Source organism: Salvelinus fontinalis, chromosome 26 (genome assembly GCF_029448725.1).
Source record: "Salvelinus fontinalis isolate EN_2023a chromosome 26, ASM2944872v1, whole genome shotgun sequence".
In the NCBI taxonomy this organism is placed as follows: Eukaryota; Metazoa; Chordata; class Actinopteri; order Salmoniformes; family Salmonidae; genus Salvelinus; species Salvelinus fontinalis.
The window spans coordinates 18,584,988-18,602,092 of record NC_074690.1 but is presented as its reverse complement, the minus strand read 5'-3'; the positions used below and the strand labels follow the sequence as shown (position 1 = coordinate 18,602,092).

Sequence of the window (17,105 nt, the reverse complement as noted above, 5' to 3'; positions counted from 1 at the left end):
AAGAAAATAAATAAATGACATCAGTAGGCCTTTTAGATATTTATTATTCGGCTGAAGAAGCCTGCCCAAAGCCAGTAGAAAACAGAAAGATCCAGGGGTCTAACACTGGAACAACATACACACACACAAGCATTTCACTACACCCGCAACAACATCTGCTAAATGTGTATGTGACCAATAAAGTTTGATACAGAAGAAAAGCTTAAAATCACTCTTAAAAAAAAAAAAAACATGAATAAAGAGGTATCAACGACTTGACCCAACTCCACTGCCTCAAGGGGAAAATGGCATTTTCTGAGAATAACAAAACATAATCCAACAGCAAGAGGCATTAACTGCTTGACCTCTTACAATGAAACAGAGGGGGGGGGGGAATACCTAGTCAGTTATACAACAACGCATTCAACTGAAATGTTCTTCTATATTGAACCTAACCCCTCAGAGGTGAAGGGAAATGAAGAGTAAATACTACATGTGATAAGTGGAGGATAATGTTTTCAGATGAACTAAGAGACACTTGTGACCCTGAAGCACAATGGACTGAACTGCAGCTTTTTGAAAACAACCAGTCACAGAGCAATGACTAAATGAATGCTACATTTTCTTTTAAATTAACTTCAATGAAATACTGACACCACAGAAAATGTTCCATCAATAACATGTTATATTCCAAATCTTTGAGTACGTCGTACATACAATAAAGTTGCTGAGCATATCCTGAGTGGGTTCTAGGTGAGCTTGGTTGTACCAGCAGACATCTGACTAAGTGCACAGTTCTGAGGAGTAAAAGGTGAAATAAATAGCACCTGAAAAAAAAAAAAAAAAAGGCCAGAGTCAGATGTAACCAAAATATTTTTGCGGTTTGTTGCTGATGCCAATCTTGCGGTCAAGTGATTGAAATACAAAAACAATTGTCTTTCGAGACTTAAGTTGCATAGGCGGTTTTAAGAACTGAAATCAGTTTTATTTAAGTGAAAAGGTCCATGAGATTTTTGCATTCAATGTTCGCACTGATCAGTCATAAAATATAACCACACAGAGGGAAGAAAATTAAGGAACAAAGTTCTTTAAGAGGTTCATAAATGTAACTGTAGATATTTAAAAGTACAATGATTGCATATTAAAAAAATGCCGCACAAATGTATATCTTCAGAACATATATTGTAGAACACAAGTAAAAACGTGGGTACATTACTCAACCTTTCAAATGTAACACAAGGCCTAACGGTACCAGTTACCACATGACACATGAATTCAGTCACTAACGTTCTTTCGCACAAGCTCAGCCCTCAAAGCAAATTCTACCAGTAATTAATAATGCGTTAGAAAAAGTCTGAGTAAAATCTTGACAGTGTAGATTGGGACTAGAACACAGTGAAATTAATACTATTCATAGTGAGATGATTTGCAAAACATTAAGCAGAGATTAGAGCTAGAGGTTACACGCTTTCAGCTGCCAAAGACTGAAAAGAGAAACTTCATATCTAAGTGATTTTATGAGCCTGGGTACAACGGGTTCAGGAGAATTGCTGTATGACAGGCTGAACTTGATACAGTATGTGCAATCAAATCCAAATCGTAAAAAAATGAACTGTGTCTCACTAGACACTCGAGGCATATCAATAAAAATGTAGAAAAGTAAAGATATATATAATAATTCATAATAAACAATAATAATAAAACGGGTTTGCAGCAGCACAACATCATCTCTGTTGTTTGAGTCCCTCTCGAACATCAACTACTCGCAAACAGGCACACTTTCAACATATCAATTCAGGCGCAAAGACACTCAAACACCATTCACACCCTTTACCTAACCACTCTAAACACCATTCATTTTACATTCTGCCAAAGCTGATCTCTTAACCTCTTCAGTTTACAAAACCGAAACAGATCTGAAACACAAAAGACAAGTCACAGAAAGACCATATCACTGGAGCATATCACTGGAAACGCAAGCGCCGTTCCAGACTGGGCAACACGGGGGAGCCCGATCTCAGAAGAGGAGTGCAATTAAGCAATAAGGCCCGAGGAGGTGTGGTGTATGGCCAATATACCACGGCTAAGGGCTGTTCATATACCACAAACCCCCGAGGTGCCTTATTGCTATTATAAACTGGTTACCAATGTAGTTAGAGCAGTAAAAATAAAGTGTGTCATACCCGTGGTATACGGCCTGATATACCACAGCTTTCAGCCAATCAGCATTCAGAACCACCCAGTTTATAATGCTTTATAAACGCTGTGTAAACATGTTATGCGATACATAAGCGATATGACAAGTTTAGGAGGCAGTGACACCCTCCCACTCCACCAGGTATTGAACCTTGCCATCCAGGGTGACCCGGCGAGCTAGGATGCGGTACTTCTCCCCGCACTCCAGGCGGCCTGCCACCCCAAAGTAGCTACTGATTGAGCTCTTCAGGTGGGACAGCTGACCACCTTGGCCCAGCCCGTGCACTATGTCCGTGGAGTGGAGCCCCAGCAGGGGGTTGGGGAGCTCTGGGAGGTGGTGGGGGTCTGGCTGGTGAGGGGGGATCTCAGGGTTGGGAGGCTGGAGGGGGGCCCGACGTGGCCGGCCCCGTCTCCTCTTCAGGGGGGGCTGGGCGATGGGCCAGTGGCGACCCGTGAACGTCTTACTGGAGCTACACAAGCTGGGGAGGAATAGGGAAGAGAGAAAGCGAGAGGCAAGAGTGAGGCGAGAGAGAATTAGTGAGGTCGTGCACTGATGTTGGGCGATTAGGTCTGGCTCGCAGTCAGCGTTACAATTCATCCCAAAGGTGTTCGATGTGGTTGAGATCAGGGCTCTGTGCAGGGCAGTCAAGTTCTTCCACACCGATAGACAAATCATTTCTGTATGGACCTCGCTTTCTGCCCAGGGGCACCGTCATGCTGAAACATGAAAGGGCCTTCCCCAAACTGTTGTCAAAGTTGGAAGTACAGAATCGTCTAGAATGTCACTATGCGGTAGGATTTCCCTTCACTGTAACTTAGGGGCCTAGCCCGAACCATGAAAAAAACAGGCCCAGACCATTATTCCTCCTCCACCAAATTTCATAGTTGGCAATATGCATTGGGGCAGGTAGCGTTAACATGGCATCCGCCAAACCCAGATTCAGATGGTGAAGCTTGATTCATCACTCCTGAGAAGGCGTTTCCACTGCTCCAGATTCCAATGGTGGCGAGCTTACGCCACTCCAACCGACACTTGGCATTGCGTATGGGGATCTTAGGCTTGTGTGAGGCTGCTCGGCCATGGAAACCTATTTCATGAAGCTCCCAACAAACAGTTATTGTGCTGGCGTTGCTTCAAGAGGCAGTACAGAATTCAATAGTGAGCGTTCTGTGAGCTTGTTTGGCCTACTACTTCACAGCTGAGACATTGCTGCGCCAAGACATTTTCACTTCACAATAACAGCACTTACAGTTGACCGGGGCAGCTCTAGCAGGGTAGAAATTTGACCAACTGACTTGTTGGAAAGATGGCATGCTATGACGGTGCCACGTTGAAAGTCACTGAGCTCTTCAGTACAGGCCATTCTACTGCCAATGTTTGTCTACGGCGATTCCATGGCCGCATGCTCGATTTTATAAACATGTTAGCAGCTGGCATGGCTGAAATAGCCGAATCAACTAATTTGAAGGGATGTCCACATACTTGGTGTACCATAATGCTATTGTAGAATGTACCTGGACTGTCTGGAGAGGCTAGTTGAGGTAGTTTCAGTTGTGCGGACGGCACTGATGGATTCCATCTCGGAGGTACTGGAGGAGGGAACAGATCTGTCACTCCTGCTGCTGGGAGTAAAGAAGAACACCACAATTCAACAGTTTCACAAACTGAGCAAAAGTTTCACAAATTACATTTTTTGGGGGGGGATAGCTGACCTCCTTAAGGACTGGGAATCCAGAGGTGGTGGTGGCTTCATATCCTTCAATAGGGATAAAGAGGTATTACACATGTCAATGGATGAACAACATACCCCTCAAAATGTTTTAACTTTGGGTAAAGGTGTTAACGTTGATCAATACAAGTAGTATTAAACACACACACCTGGGCCAAGAGTTCACTGGAGCGACTTAGCTTGGCCAGAGTCGCCAGGGAGTGACCTCCCTGTTTCTTCATCTTCTTGGTCTTCTTCACCACGCCATTGGTTACTTCACTGGAACAACAACCGTCAAATTGAGTCATCATAGTTCACTGAAAACAAAAGGATAGCTCTCTTTTCTGGTCCCTTATCTTACCAGTCAACTTCTGGCTAACCAAACCCAACCAAAAGTACTGAGATAAAAACCAAAACAGCCTTACCAGGATATCTTGCATGCAAAAAAATGGGTTTTTAAATTAGTATATATTTTTTTACGAGTGTCTCATAACATAATTTAGTAGAAACTTGAGTTCCACCTTGTGTTAGAAAGAGGCTTGATAGCCTTCCTGCCTTTGATCTTGATCTCGTTGGAGGCCCTCTCTGGCTCCCCTCTGTTGGCCAGCAGGTCAGAGCTCTGGGGACCCGGAGGAAAACGGATCCTCAGCCCAAAGAGGTGCTTCTTCTTCTTGATCTCCTTCCCTGACATGAACCTAAGAAAGATGGACAAATGAGGGTGGATTTGTATGCTAACATTACAGAAATCATAAGGTCATAGAGAGTTACTCACATGCTGTGGTTGCTATTCAGTGCTTCCAAAATACTTTCATATCGGTCCGACTGAGGAGTAGCTGAAAGCTGTATTTGGAAAAACGAAAAAGTCAGATTTATTTAGTGTTAAAATGTCATATACTGCTGTATCAAATAAAATAAACTCAACAAAAATATAAAAACGCAACATGTAAAGTGTTGGTCTCATGTTTCATGAGGTGAAAAAAGATACCAGAAATGTTCCAGATGCACAAAAAGCTTCTCTCTAAAATGTTGTGCAGAAATATGTTTACATCCCTGTTAATGACCATTTCTCATTTGCAAAGATAATCCATCCACCTGACAGGTGTGGCATATCAAGAAACTGATTAAGAGCATGATCATTACACAGGTGCACCTTGTGCTGGGGACAATAAAATGCCCCTCTAAAATGTTCAGTTTTGTCACAACACAATGCCACAGATGTCTCAAGTTGAGGGAGTGTGCAATTGGCATGCCGACTGCAGGAATGTCCACCAGAGCTGTTGCCAGAGAATTGAATGTTCATTCCTCTACCATAAGCTGCCTCCAACGTCGTTTTAGAGAACTTGGTAGTTTGTGCAAATTGCCTTAAAATCGTAGACCATGTGTAACTCCGCCAGCCCATGACCTCCACATCCGGATCGTCTGAGACAAGCCACGAGGACAGCTGATGAAACTGAGTAGTATTTCTGTTTGCAATAAAGCTCTTTTGTTGGGAAAAAAACTGATTCTGATTGCCTGGGCCTGGCTCCCCATTTATTTATTTTGGTTTTCCATTAAAACAATAAGAAAAAGTCAGAAAATTAAATAAAAAAATTTATGAGGCTGCGCTGCTACCAGCAATATTTTGGGTCTCACGGTGCATCCCTTTCAGATGGTTAAGCATTGCACCTGTACTACCATTACTGTACCTTAATTCCAGCTTGCACATTTCTTCCATTTAACTCTCAAAGTACTTCCATACAGGACTTTGCTGCTGTCGCTTGCCTTTGGTCAGAGCGTTGGAAGGTTGCTGGATCAAATCCCCGAACTGACAAGGTAAAAATCTGTCGTTCTGCCCCTGAGCAAGGCAGTTCCCCAGGCGCCGAAGACGTGGTTGTCGATTAAGGCAGTCCCCCGCACCTCTCTGATTCAGGGGGGTTGGGTTAAATGCGGAAGACACACTTCAGTTGAATACATTCAGTTGGACAACTGACTAGGTATCCCACTTTTCCCTTTCCAATTGTTAATGACGTAATGGTGGGGAGTCGAATCCCGGTGTCAAATCCCATTTCTTAGTGTCAAGATACCAGAATCGACTCCTAAGATTAAGTGTTTTTTGGATCGGAGGAGACGGATTAGTTGCCGTACTTCCGAGAACACAAACACCTGCATTTTCATACCGAAGGACGGAGTGAGAGGGAAGGGGCACAGTATAGGCAGGTCGGCCACCAGGCAGAAAGTCAGAACCATGCACTAGGCCTATCTATCAGCAATCAAAAGCTATATCTTTCAAGTTCTTGGCTTACAATGTCTCACTTCAGTAAAGCAGGGCCTATCATCAATGAATAGGCTAGAATATTCCACATGCAACAGACCAAAGACTGATCACACTCGCATCACTAGAGAAGAGGGGGCAGGCAGAACAGCGCGAGGGAGAGAGAGGAGGCAGGCAGAACAGCGTGCATATATCTTGGTAATCTGTATATCGCAATATATTGTATGCCTCGCAAATTCACCAAAGTAACCCAAAGTTTGCCTCTTACACTCTGTTTTTTATTTAAATTACACAACTTTCCCCAGGCAAAATATCCAAGATGGCACAGCAGTCAGATGTCTGTTGTCCCGTCCCATGTATATATTTTTTTCTTGTTTTCTTCTAATATATATAATTTTAAAAATCTCAATTGCCATCTACGAACTGAACATACTCTCCTACAACCCGCCTCACCCAATGTGGTACGGATCTGCTATTTTTACACTTTAGAACCGGAACCCCCATCAGAAGGTAGCCAGCTAACTAGCTACTAGCCAGTAGTCAGTTAGCCACTGCTAGCAGTCATCACCGTTAACACGGACATCAGCCAGCCTCCGCCTGGTCAATTCCTGCCACTCTGCACAGCGCGATATCAACCCAGAGCATATCGGACTGCTTTTTCTCTACCATATCTCAGGATTCCTACCGCAAGCTCTGAACCTTTGCACCGAATCATTGCAGCTAGCTAGCTGCTATCCGAGTGGCTACTCCTGGCTAATGTCTCTGTCCCGAAGCAAGCACCAGTTAGCCTGGAGCTAGCCTCGAGCTAGGCCCATCTCCTGGCTAGCTGAAGAGGTCCATCAGCCAATTCTTGTGCTTCAATACATATTTTGGCCTGAACCCTTTTACTGCCGACACAGAGCCCAGCCGATCCATCACGACTGGTCTGCCAACGTAACCGTCCGAGGGGGTTTCAACAGGCTCCTCCGTTGCGACGTACCACCTGCTTGCCCCGGCCCGCTAGCTGTCTGAATCGCCGTGTCTCCAGCTCGCCTAGCTACTCACTGGACCCTATGATTACTCGGCTAAGCATGCCTCTCCCTAATGTAAATATGCCTTGTCCAATGCTGCTTTTGTTAGTGAAGGTCTTATTTCACAGTAGAGCCTCCAGCCCTGCTCAATATGCCGTAGCTAGCCCTTTTGTTCCACCCCTCACACATGCGGTGACCTCACCTGGTCTAAACGATGTCTCTTGAGACAAAACCTCTCATCGTCACTCAATGCCTAGGTTTACCTCCACTGTATTCACATCCTACCATACCCTTGTCTGTACATTATGCCTTGAATCTATTCTTCCATGCCCAGAAACCTGCTCCTTTTACTCTCTGTGCCGAACACACTAGACGACCAGTTCTGATAGCCTTTAGCCGTACCCTTATCCTACTCCTCCTCTGTTCCTCTAGTGATGTAGAGGTTAATCCAGGCCCTGCAGCCCCACTCCCATTCCCCAGGCGCTCTTATTTGTTGACTTCTGTAACCGTAAAAGCCTTGGTTTCATGCATGTTAACATTAGAAGCCACCTCCCTAAGTTTGTTTTATTCACTGCTTTGGACATGTCGCCAACCCGGATGTCATAGTCGTGTCTGAATCCTGGTTTAGGAAGGCCACCAAAAATCCTGAAATTTCCATCCCTAACTATAAAATTTTCGGACAAGATAGAACTGCCAAAGGGGGCAGAGTTGCAATCTACTGCAGAGATAGCCTGCAGAGTTCGGTCTTACTATTCAGGTCTGTGCCCAAACAATGAGCTTCTACTTTTAAAAATCCACCTTTCCAGAAACAAGTCTTTCACTGTTGCCGCTTGTTATAGACCCCCTTCAGCCCCCAGCTGTGCCCTGGACACCATATGTAAATTGATTTCCCCCCATGTATCTTCAGAGATCGTACTGTTAGGTGACCTAAACTGGGACATGCTTAACACCCCAGCCATCCTACAATCTAAACTAGATGCCCTCAATCTCACAAATTATCAAGGAACCTACCAGGTACAACCCTAAATCCGTAACCATGGGCACCCTCTTAGATATCATCCTGACCAACTTGCCCTCTAAATACACCTCTGCTGTCTTCAACCAGGATCTCAGTGATCATTGCCTCCTTGACTGCATGCGTAATGGGTCTGCGGTCAAACCACCACCCCTCATCACTGTCAAAAGCTCCCTAAAACACTTCAGCAAGCAGGCCTTTCTAATCGACCTGGCACGGGGATCCTGGAAGGCTATTGGCCTCATCCCGTCAGTACAGGATGCCTGGTTGATCTTTAAAAGTGCTTTCCTCTCCATCTTAAATAAGCATGCCCCATTCAAAAAATGTAGAACTAAAAACAGATAACGCCATTGGTTCACCCCAGACTTGACTGCTCTTGACCAACACAAAAACATCCTGTCGCGTTATACATTAGCATCGAATAGCCCCCGCGATATGCAACTTTTCAGGGCAGTCAGGAACCAATATACTCAGTCAGTTAGGAAAGCCAAGGCTAGCTTTTTCAAACAGAAATTTGCATCCTGTAGCACTAATTCCAAAAGGTTTTGGGACACTGTAAAGTCCATGGCGAATAAGAGCACCTCCTCCCAGCTGCCCACTGCACTGAGGATAGGAAACATTGTCACCACTGATAAATCTACGATAATCGATCATTTCAGTAAGCATTTTTCTACGGCTGGCCATGCTTTCCACCTGGCTACCCCTACCCCGGCCAACATCTCAGCACCCCTGCAGCAACTTGTCCAAGCCCCTCCCCCGCTTCTCCTTCACCCAAATCCAGACAGCTGATGTTCTGAAAGAGCTGCAAAATCTGGATCCCTATAAAATCAGCTGGGCTAGACAATCTGGACCCTCTCTTTTTAAAATGATCAGCCGAAATTGTTGCAACCCCTATTACTAGCCTATTCAACCTCTTTCGTGTCGTCTGAGATACCCAAAGATTGGAAAGCTGCCGCAGTCATCCCCCACTTCAAAGGGGGAAACACTCTAGACCCAAACTGTCTATCCTACCCTGCCTTTCTAAAGTCTTCGAAAGCCAAGTTAAACAGATCCCCGACCATTATCAGCAAACTCAATAGCCTTGGCTTTTCAAATGACTGCCTCGCCTGATTCACCAACTACTTCTCTGATAGAGTTCAGTGTGTCAAATCGGAGGGCCTGTTGTCCGGACCTCTGGCAGTCTCTATGGGGGTGCCACAGGGTTCAATTCTCGGGCCGACTCTTTTCTCTGTATATATCAATGATGTCGCTCTTGCTGCTGGTGATTCCCTGATCCACCTCTACGCAGACGACACCATTCTGTATACATCTGGCCCTTCTTTGGGCACTGTGCTAACAAACCTCCAGACAAGCTTCAATGCAATACAACACTCCTTCCGAGGCCTTCAACTGCTTTTAAATGCAAGTAAAACTAAGTGCATGCTCTTCAACCGATTGCTGCCTGCAACCTCCTGTCCGACAAGCATCACTACTCTGGACGGTACTGACTTAGAATATGTGGACAACTACAACTACCTAGGTGTCTGGCTAGACTAAACTGTCCTTCCAGGCTCACATTAAGCATCTCCAATCCAAAATTAAATCTAGAATTGGCTTCCTATTTCAAAACAAAGCATCCTTCACTCATGCTGCCAAACATACCCTCGTAAAATTGACTATCCTACTGATCCTTGACTTTGGCGATGTCATTTCCAAATTAGCCTCCAACACTCTACTCAGCAAATTGGATGCAGTCTATCACAGTGCCACCCGTTTTGTCACCAAAGCCCGATATACTACCCACCATTTCACTGGTCACCTCCTAAGCCAACACTTCCTTCGGCCGCCTTTCCTTACAGTTCTCTGCTGCCAATAACTGGAACGAATTTCAAAAATCACTGAAGCTGGAGTCTTATATCTCCCTCTCTAACTTTAAGCATCAGCTGTCAGAGCAGCTGTTACCTGTACACAGCCAATCTGTAAATAGCACACCCAACTATCTCATCCCCATATTGTTACTTATCCTCTTGCTCTTTTGCAGTATCTCACTATCTCTACTTGCACATCATCATCTGTACATCTATCACTCCAGTGTTAATGCTAAATTGTAATTATTTCACATACATAGCCTATTTATTGCCTTACCTCCCCACTCTTCTACATTTGCACGCACTGTACATAGATTTTTCTATTGTGTTATTGACTGTATGTTTGTTTGTGTAACTCTGTTGTTTTTGTCACACTGCTTTGCTTCATCTTGGCCAGGTCGCTGTTGTAAATGAGAACTTGTTCTCAACTGTCCTACCAAGGGTGAAATAAAAAAATAAAAAACTTCTTTATAGCCTATCATCTAGTTATGCTATAACACAGAAAATAATATGTTTTGTGATAACGGCACTGTGATAATTTGTTGGGGGGGAAACTATTTTTTTCTTGCCGTCAAGGATCACAATTTTGTTTAAACGTTTTAATGTTTAAACATTCACACCCCTATTCCCAACTGTGTCAAGCTTCGTCCTACCTCCCCGAGCTGCAGTTGCTCCCAGTTGTCATTGATGTAAGTCATCAGCTCCATCTCAGAATCAAAGTACTTCTTCTTGTGAATCACACTCATGTTGTAGAGGCTCAGGTGTGCAACGTCCACCCTATTGGACAGAAACAAGGAAGGAAGCACAGAACAGCCACAAGTCAATGATTCAGTACGGGGATTGACGTGGAATAGAATAGCTTCATTTTGCCTAGAGGGAACTATGATAGACTGCTACTCCAGTTTCATCAAATATATACATACATATACATACATATACACACACACACATATATATATATATATATATACACATATACATATATATATACACACACACACACTGTTAAACTGACTCAGTGTCATTGGGGTATCTTGTTTGCTTCAACAGATGGAAACAATAGATCAACAGCTCGAGTGAATAACATCAATCCTTCTCGTACACCAATCAATTCGACACAAATTTCTCTTACCATCTAAGAGGCAGTCGTTTGAGGTACTCTGGTTCACTACTGCAAACTGAGCAAATAAATAGATAGAACCTGGTGAGAAAGAAGCACAAGAGTAGATTTATTTTCTTGCATGCCATAGGTAGTCACTCAGCACATGCTTCCTGAGAGATGACTTATCAAACGAGGCTTTAAAGGTGCGGTTGTTTAGTACCTGTCTCCATAGAGCATGGGCGTCTTAAAACACTGGATACATGCCTCGTGGAACCACTGCTTACACCTGTTGCACTGCAGCATCTTCAGGTACCAGCTAAAGGAGAGAGGGGTTAAAACAGAGGGTGTGTGTGTGTGTGTGTGTGTGTGTGTGTGTGTGTGTGTGTGTGTGTGTGTGTGTGTGTGTGAGAGAGACCCACTCTCCAGGGCCTCCACAATAGCAGTAGCATTGCTGGATGTTGGTCTTGTGTCCCTGGTCCCACACCAGGTCCTCCAGGGAATAAGGCAGAGATTGCTTCAGCTCCTGCAGAGCTTTGGGACCCTTCTGTCAGAGAACACATACACCGGACTGTGAGCTCAATTTGGTTGGAGCGTTCCCTTACTATTACTACCTTTCACACAGTGGTTCTGTAATATGAATATTATGTGTGGGTTCACTTTCCAGTGTTTTCATATTGCATTATGTTGTATTGTATTACAAACTGGGTGGTTCGAGCCCTGAATGCTGAGTGTCTGAAAACAGTGGTACATCAGACTGTATACCACGGGTATGACAAAACATGTATTTTTACTGCTCTAATTACATTGGTAAACAGTTAATAATAGCAATAAGGCACATCAGGTATTTGTGGTATATGGACAATATACCACGGCTAAGTGCTTTATCCAGGCACTCAGCGTTGCGTCGTGCTGAGAACAGACCTTAGCCGTGGTATACTGGCCATATACCACACCCCCCCGGACCTTATTGCTTAATTACTGTATTTATTTTTGGGTACCTTGCATGCTGAACTCACTAAATGTAAAAGGACAATATACACAGACAAAACCTTAGGAACCCAGTCCTAATATTGCGTTGCACCCCGCCCTTTTTTACCCTCAGAACAGCCTCAATTCGTCGGGGAATGGACTCTACAAGGTGTTGAAAGCATTCCACAGGGATGCTGGCCCACGTTGACTCCAATGCATTCCACAGTTGTGTCAAGTTGGCTGGATGTCCTTTGGGTGGCGGACCATTCTTGATACACATGGGAAACTGTTGAGTGAAAAACCCAGCAGCGTTGCAGTTCTTGACAAACCGGTGCACCTGGCACATACAACCACACCCCATTCAAAGGAACTTAAATATTGTGTCTTCCCCATTCACCCTTTGAATGGTACACATACACAATCCATGTCTCAATTGTCTCAAGGCTTAAAAATACTTCTTTAACCTGTCTCCGCCCCTTCATCTACACTGATTAAAGTGTATTTAACAAGTGACATCAATAAGGGATCATAGCTTTCACCTGGTCTGTCTGTCATGGAAAGAGCAGGTGTTCCTAATGTTTTGTACACTCAGTGTTAGTAATAATATAGTATCGTAAGTACCTCTGTTGTGGCGAACACACACTCCCTACAGAGCCACTTCTCATCGGTGTCGATCAGGCTGGAGTCGATGATGGGGGAGTGGCAGAGCTGGTGGTATCCTGAAAGGAAAAGACGGGTCACAGTTAAGAGAGAATTACTATTGTATCAATACATTTTTCCAGAGGTGGGACCTCTAATGACTAGATAGCAAACAAGGAATCCTTAAATGGGATATAAACCTACAAACATCTGGCCCAAAGCATATTTTCCCAACCTTGTCTTTGCGCTACAGGACGAAGAAGTTACATTGGGTTTTGACCAGAGGCGGAACCCTCTTGAAAACACATTGCTACTCTTGAAATTTGCATAAAGTTTTTCCACCCCTCTGCTAGCAGGGCTCACCCTCCCACAATTTCTCTGCATGTCCTCATTGAAAATTAACGGGGACGGAACATCTCTTGCCAAATTCGTTGTTGGTGAAAATCCACTCTTAGGATGGTGATTAAGCCATGTCCACATTGTTTGGAAGGTGATTAAGCCCTACCTTGTCCACATTGTTATGATGGTGATTAAGCCCTACCTTGTCCACACTTGTCGCAGATGACAATCTCGTTGGGATCCTCTGAGCACTCATCCTGGCATATTGTGCAGACCATGTCCTCTCCTCCCTCGTCCCCTAAAAAAAACAGGTGGGATGGGTCATTCCTCTAGATCAGGGTTTCCCAAACTCAGTCCTGAGGCCCCTCCTAGGTGCACGTTTAGATTTTTGCCCTAGCACTACACAGCTGATTCAAATAATCAAAGCTTGATGATGAATTGGTTATTTGAGTCAGGGTGTAGTGCTAGGGGGAAAAAAATAAACGTGCACACGTGGGGGGGACCAAGTTTCAACAACGCATAACAGTTAACTTTTGTACATTATAACTGACAAAGGTGCGAGACCATGGTGGGAAGTCTCCATTTTACCAGTGTGATGTGTGCACAGTGCTATATGCAGTCCTATCTCCACAAACCTATCCCCATGTGCTACCAATCCAACATAATCAAACAAGATATGCTACTTTCACCCAAAGTTGACTGAAATAGGAATCTGTCATCCATATCCAGTCCAACGAGAGAGGGATCCTTTTTGAAGTGGATGTCATTTAATATAGAAGTTAAACACTTTTATTTATTTTTTGCAAAACCTGCAACCGCACAAAATAAAATGGCGTAGTCTAGCATGCTGACCACACCACTTGCGTCACGTGTGCTGCAAAATAATGCATGTTATTCAATCATTGCACCCACACTGCTCACGCATGTCTGCGTAGCAAGGTGCTAAAATATAACTTGGTTCTATTTGTGATGCTTGACGCACTGCAAGTCCCACCTCCTCATTGGTTTTTAGGAGCATATACCCACGTGGGTGATTGAAAGATGAACTGAGGTCTACACTCCAGTCCAGTCGGTAGTGCACCTTAAAGATGGTTGCCAACCGCCATATAAATTCCAAAGAAGAAGAAGCCTGAAGGAGGAGAGATTACTAGAAACAAACTTTTACCCTTTTATCTGTAGATTAATTGTCGGAGTAGAGGACCTTGTGGTAAAACAACAACCCAATGTTTATATCCAAGGACAAATTAGCTAGCAACAGCAAGCTAGCTAGCTAAATTGCCATAAATGTTTAATGCTTTTCGACCTGTCCCCAAATTAATATAGTTGGTTCAGAGTTCGTTTAGATTTTTCAGCCTGCGTGTTCTGATCGTGTCTGGTGTAGGTGGACAAAATGGCGATGGCGGACGCACGGTCTGGTCAGAGTGTAAGCATAAGTGCAAAGGCCATAGAATATGAACTTTTTAACTTAAGGTGACTTTAGTTGAGAGGCCCAACTTAAATTAATTCCTACTCAAATACAACTGGGGGTGCCATTTGAGGTTCAACATAACACAATCACATTTTCTGCCACTTAGACCAAATACGATTGTGCAATTCCAATATGTCAAACATCAGTCATGAGTAATCTAACTAAAATCGGTGCTAATAGATGACAATTAATTTCTAGGCCCCTCCCTGAAGTGTGACTCATTAACATGTATAAAATTAACATGTATGAACACAGTAGTAACACAGGCTGAGGAGTGCCTTCCCTATGCTTGTCTGTGGGGAATTTACGGTTGGTGTAGGAAATTCTGTGGTCTGTTAACTGTCAGGGACAAATTACAAAAGATAAACCAGGAGATGGAAGAAATCTCAACCAAGGATATGAAGACAACCGGAGATAGAATGAATGAGGGCAAGCCTAACGGAATGAATACACACATTTAACTGAAAAACTGCACATCCTGGATCAGAAATTATACTTTCTGAAAGCAAAATTCTAAGGATTCTGCCCACGGTCTATTGGCAATATCTGTGGAGAAAATAGAAAGGCATGTATTTTTACTAGCAGGCGGCTTTTTTCTTTAGAGTGTAATACACACATGGCAAATATCCAACAAGATGAAAGTTCAACATACTATCAAGTAAGCATAAAACGGTCCATCACATTGACTATCAAAAATATGACTGGAACTTGACATGGCAGCATGTCTTGTGCAGAAGAACTACTTGCCTGTCTGAATGTCCTTCCACAGAACCCAGGACTTGGACCAATCTTCAAAGACAACAAAGCAGCGTTGCTTGTCCTTATTTATCTGAGGGAGAAAGAAATATCAAGATCCTTTACTGCAAAATGACATAAGATGTCTGAAATTGCATTTACACCAAATTGAAACTTTCCACCTAGTAACTACAGCTGCTTACCTTCGTGATAGTCCCCAAATAAAACAGCCCATCCGACCATCGGGCTAGGACCTCTTGTCCCTCTTCAAACTTGTTGCCGAGCTTGGTGTCCGTGTCCCCTCCATGTCTAGCCTCGGTAGAGTGGACGCTGGTCAGGGACACTGGCGTCTTGCACTGCTGCCGAAGGGAATGTGCTTTCTGCTGGTGGACCGGCAAGCGCTCTAATGCCGTTGAGTCTCTGTCATATTGGAAGAGAGAGGTTAATTAATTCCTACATCGTCCCCCCCCCCCAAAAAAAAATAGGTGTCGCTGTCAAGCGTTGTCATTGTATTGAAGCTACAGGCCAGTTGAGTCTCACCATAGCAGCATATGTGAGACACAGAATAAAAGGAGATTATTTCAAAGGGAACACTGGAAAGCCAAATCACATTTTTTAAGTAACAGAAGCAAGCCATGCACGCTACTCAATAGAGAAATGTCTAGAATTTGACAGGTTGCGTCAACTCAGCTGTCAAGTAACCCAGCATACTAGATATCTGTGAGAAAATGAGTAGTCTTGGGGTGTTAGAGCCCTATCCCACTCTGCACCGTCACTTTTTCCTTTTGTTCGTGGGCTAGTTAGCTAGTTAGCTGTCTGGACATTTGCATCCAGGATGAAATAATGAATTGATAAAATTAACGGCATATACGTTTTCAGTTCAATGGCTAGCTGGATACATCATGTATGCAATTTGTCTTAGCAGTTGTCTACAGGCACATGTCTCGAGCTATAACAGACGGAATGATTCTGGAGCGCACCCACAGCTAATAACATGTTATTTTGATAAGTTTGCGAGCTACCTCATTCGGTCAGTTAGGAGGGTCAAAATGCGACATATATTGAAATACTCGGTCGTAACCGGTGATTGGCGTCTTGTCCGAATATCGGTAAATCTCTTTGAAATGCTCCTCTCAAAATATGACACAATACAAATGTTGTTTAGAAAATAACAAACGGGTCATTCTCCCCTAATACATTCGCCATTTTTATTTCCCGCTGATATGGGAGTGCATTGTGGGAAGCGCTCGGTCAACCATGGCAGAAAGGGAGGTCCTACTCGGCGGGAAATTTGTTTCCTTCCAGCAGTTAGTGTTGTTTCGCACACCAAGCAAGGAGATTTTGTATGGAGGTCAATGAGAGTGTCGAATTTGGTCAACAAAATTTTTTATCTTATTTGCTACGTGAGGTTTATTTGATCCAATAGAAGTTTCATAATGCTGATATAAGTAGGGAAGGTGACATCCCGGAAACTTAAAGAAAAAACACTTTATATCGGAGATGTCTCGAGATGACTATGCATGTTCATTAAATTAGGCTAGTAGTATAGCGTCTCTCTCCACTGAATACAGGCAGTTGATGTCAACAACCCTCATCGAATATTTAAAAAAGGACAACAATAATGAGATGTATCCACCAATCCAAAGAAATGATAAGGCGGGAGAGAGACAGCCAGCAATGCCGCTTTGTGGACAACGACTCCCATTGTAAAGGCGGAGAGACATGTATCTTGGCACTATATCAATCATCTTTGACCCACTAGATACATTTGAAAATTAAGGCAGGACACTTTTCCACCCACGACCCACTTAAAAATATATATGTTTTACTGTCAGAACCAGTCCAA

At 43.7% G+C, this 17,105-nt stretch overlaps 1 protein-coding gene across 3 annotated transcripts; it reads right to left on the bottom strand.

Annotated features, from left to right (window-relative positions):
* Positions 1-26: 26 nt before the first annotated feature.
* Positions 27-16,497, bottom strand: LOC129823822 (metal-response element-binding transcription factor 2-like). Of its 3 annotated transcripts, none has more exons than XM_055882842.1 (15): positions 16,282-16,497; positions 15,463-15,679; positions 15,272-15,353; positions 13,259-13,354; positions 12,700-12,797; positions 11,529-11,653; positions 11,330-11,425; positions 11,140-11,208; positions 10,661-10,784; positions 4,657-4,724; positions 4,406-4,579; positions 4,055-4,163; positions 3,889-3,932; positions 3,691-3,798; positions 27-2,654 (listed from the first exon to the last, which is right to left on the bottom strand). In XM_055882842.1, exons 1-15 carry the CDS (start codon positions 16,284-16,286, stop codon positions 2,285-2,287), a joined length of 1,785 nt encoding a protein of 594 aa, XP_055738817.1. In that variant the 5' UTR covers positions 16,287-16,497; the 3' UTR covers positions 27-2,284. The 3 variants fall into 3 exon arrangements, with proteins under 3 accessions (XP_055738817.1, XP_055738818.1, XP_055738819.1); XM_055882843.1 differs by having other exon boundaries at positions 3,691-3,795; XM_055882844.1 differs by having other exon boundaries at positions 3,691-3,792.
* Positions 16,498-17,105: the final 608 nt, after the last annotated feature.

Coding starts and splice junctions, on each gene's coding strand:
- LOC129823822 (XM_055882842.1), bottom strand. Junction 10,785..11,139: donor AAACGACTGCCTCTTAGATG/GTAAGAGAAATT, acceptor TCTGTCCAATAG/GGTGGACGTTGCACACCTGA. Junction 3,799..3,888: donor GATTCCCAGTCCTTAAGGAG/GTCAGCTATCCC, acceptor CTTTACTCCCAG/CAGCAGGAGTGACAGATCTG.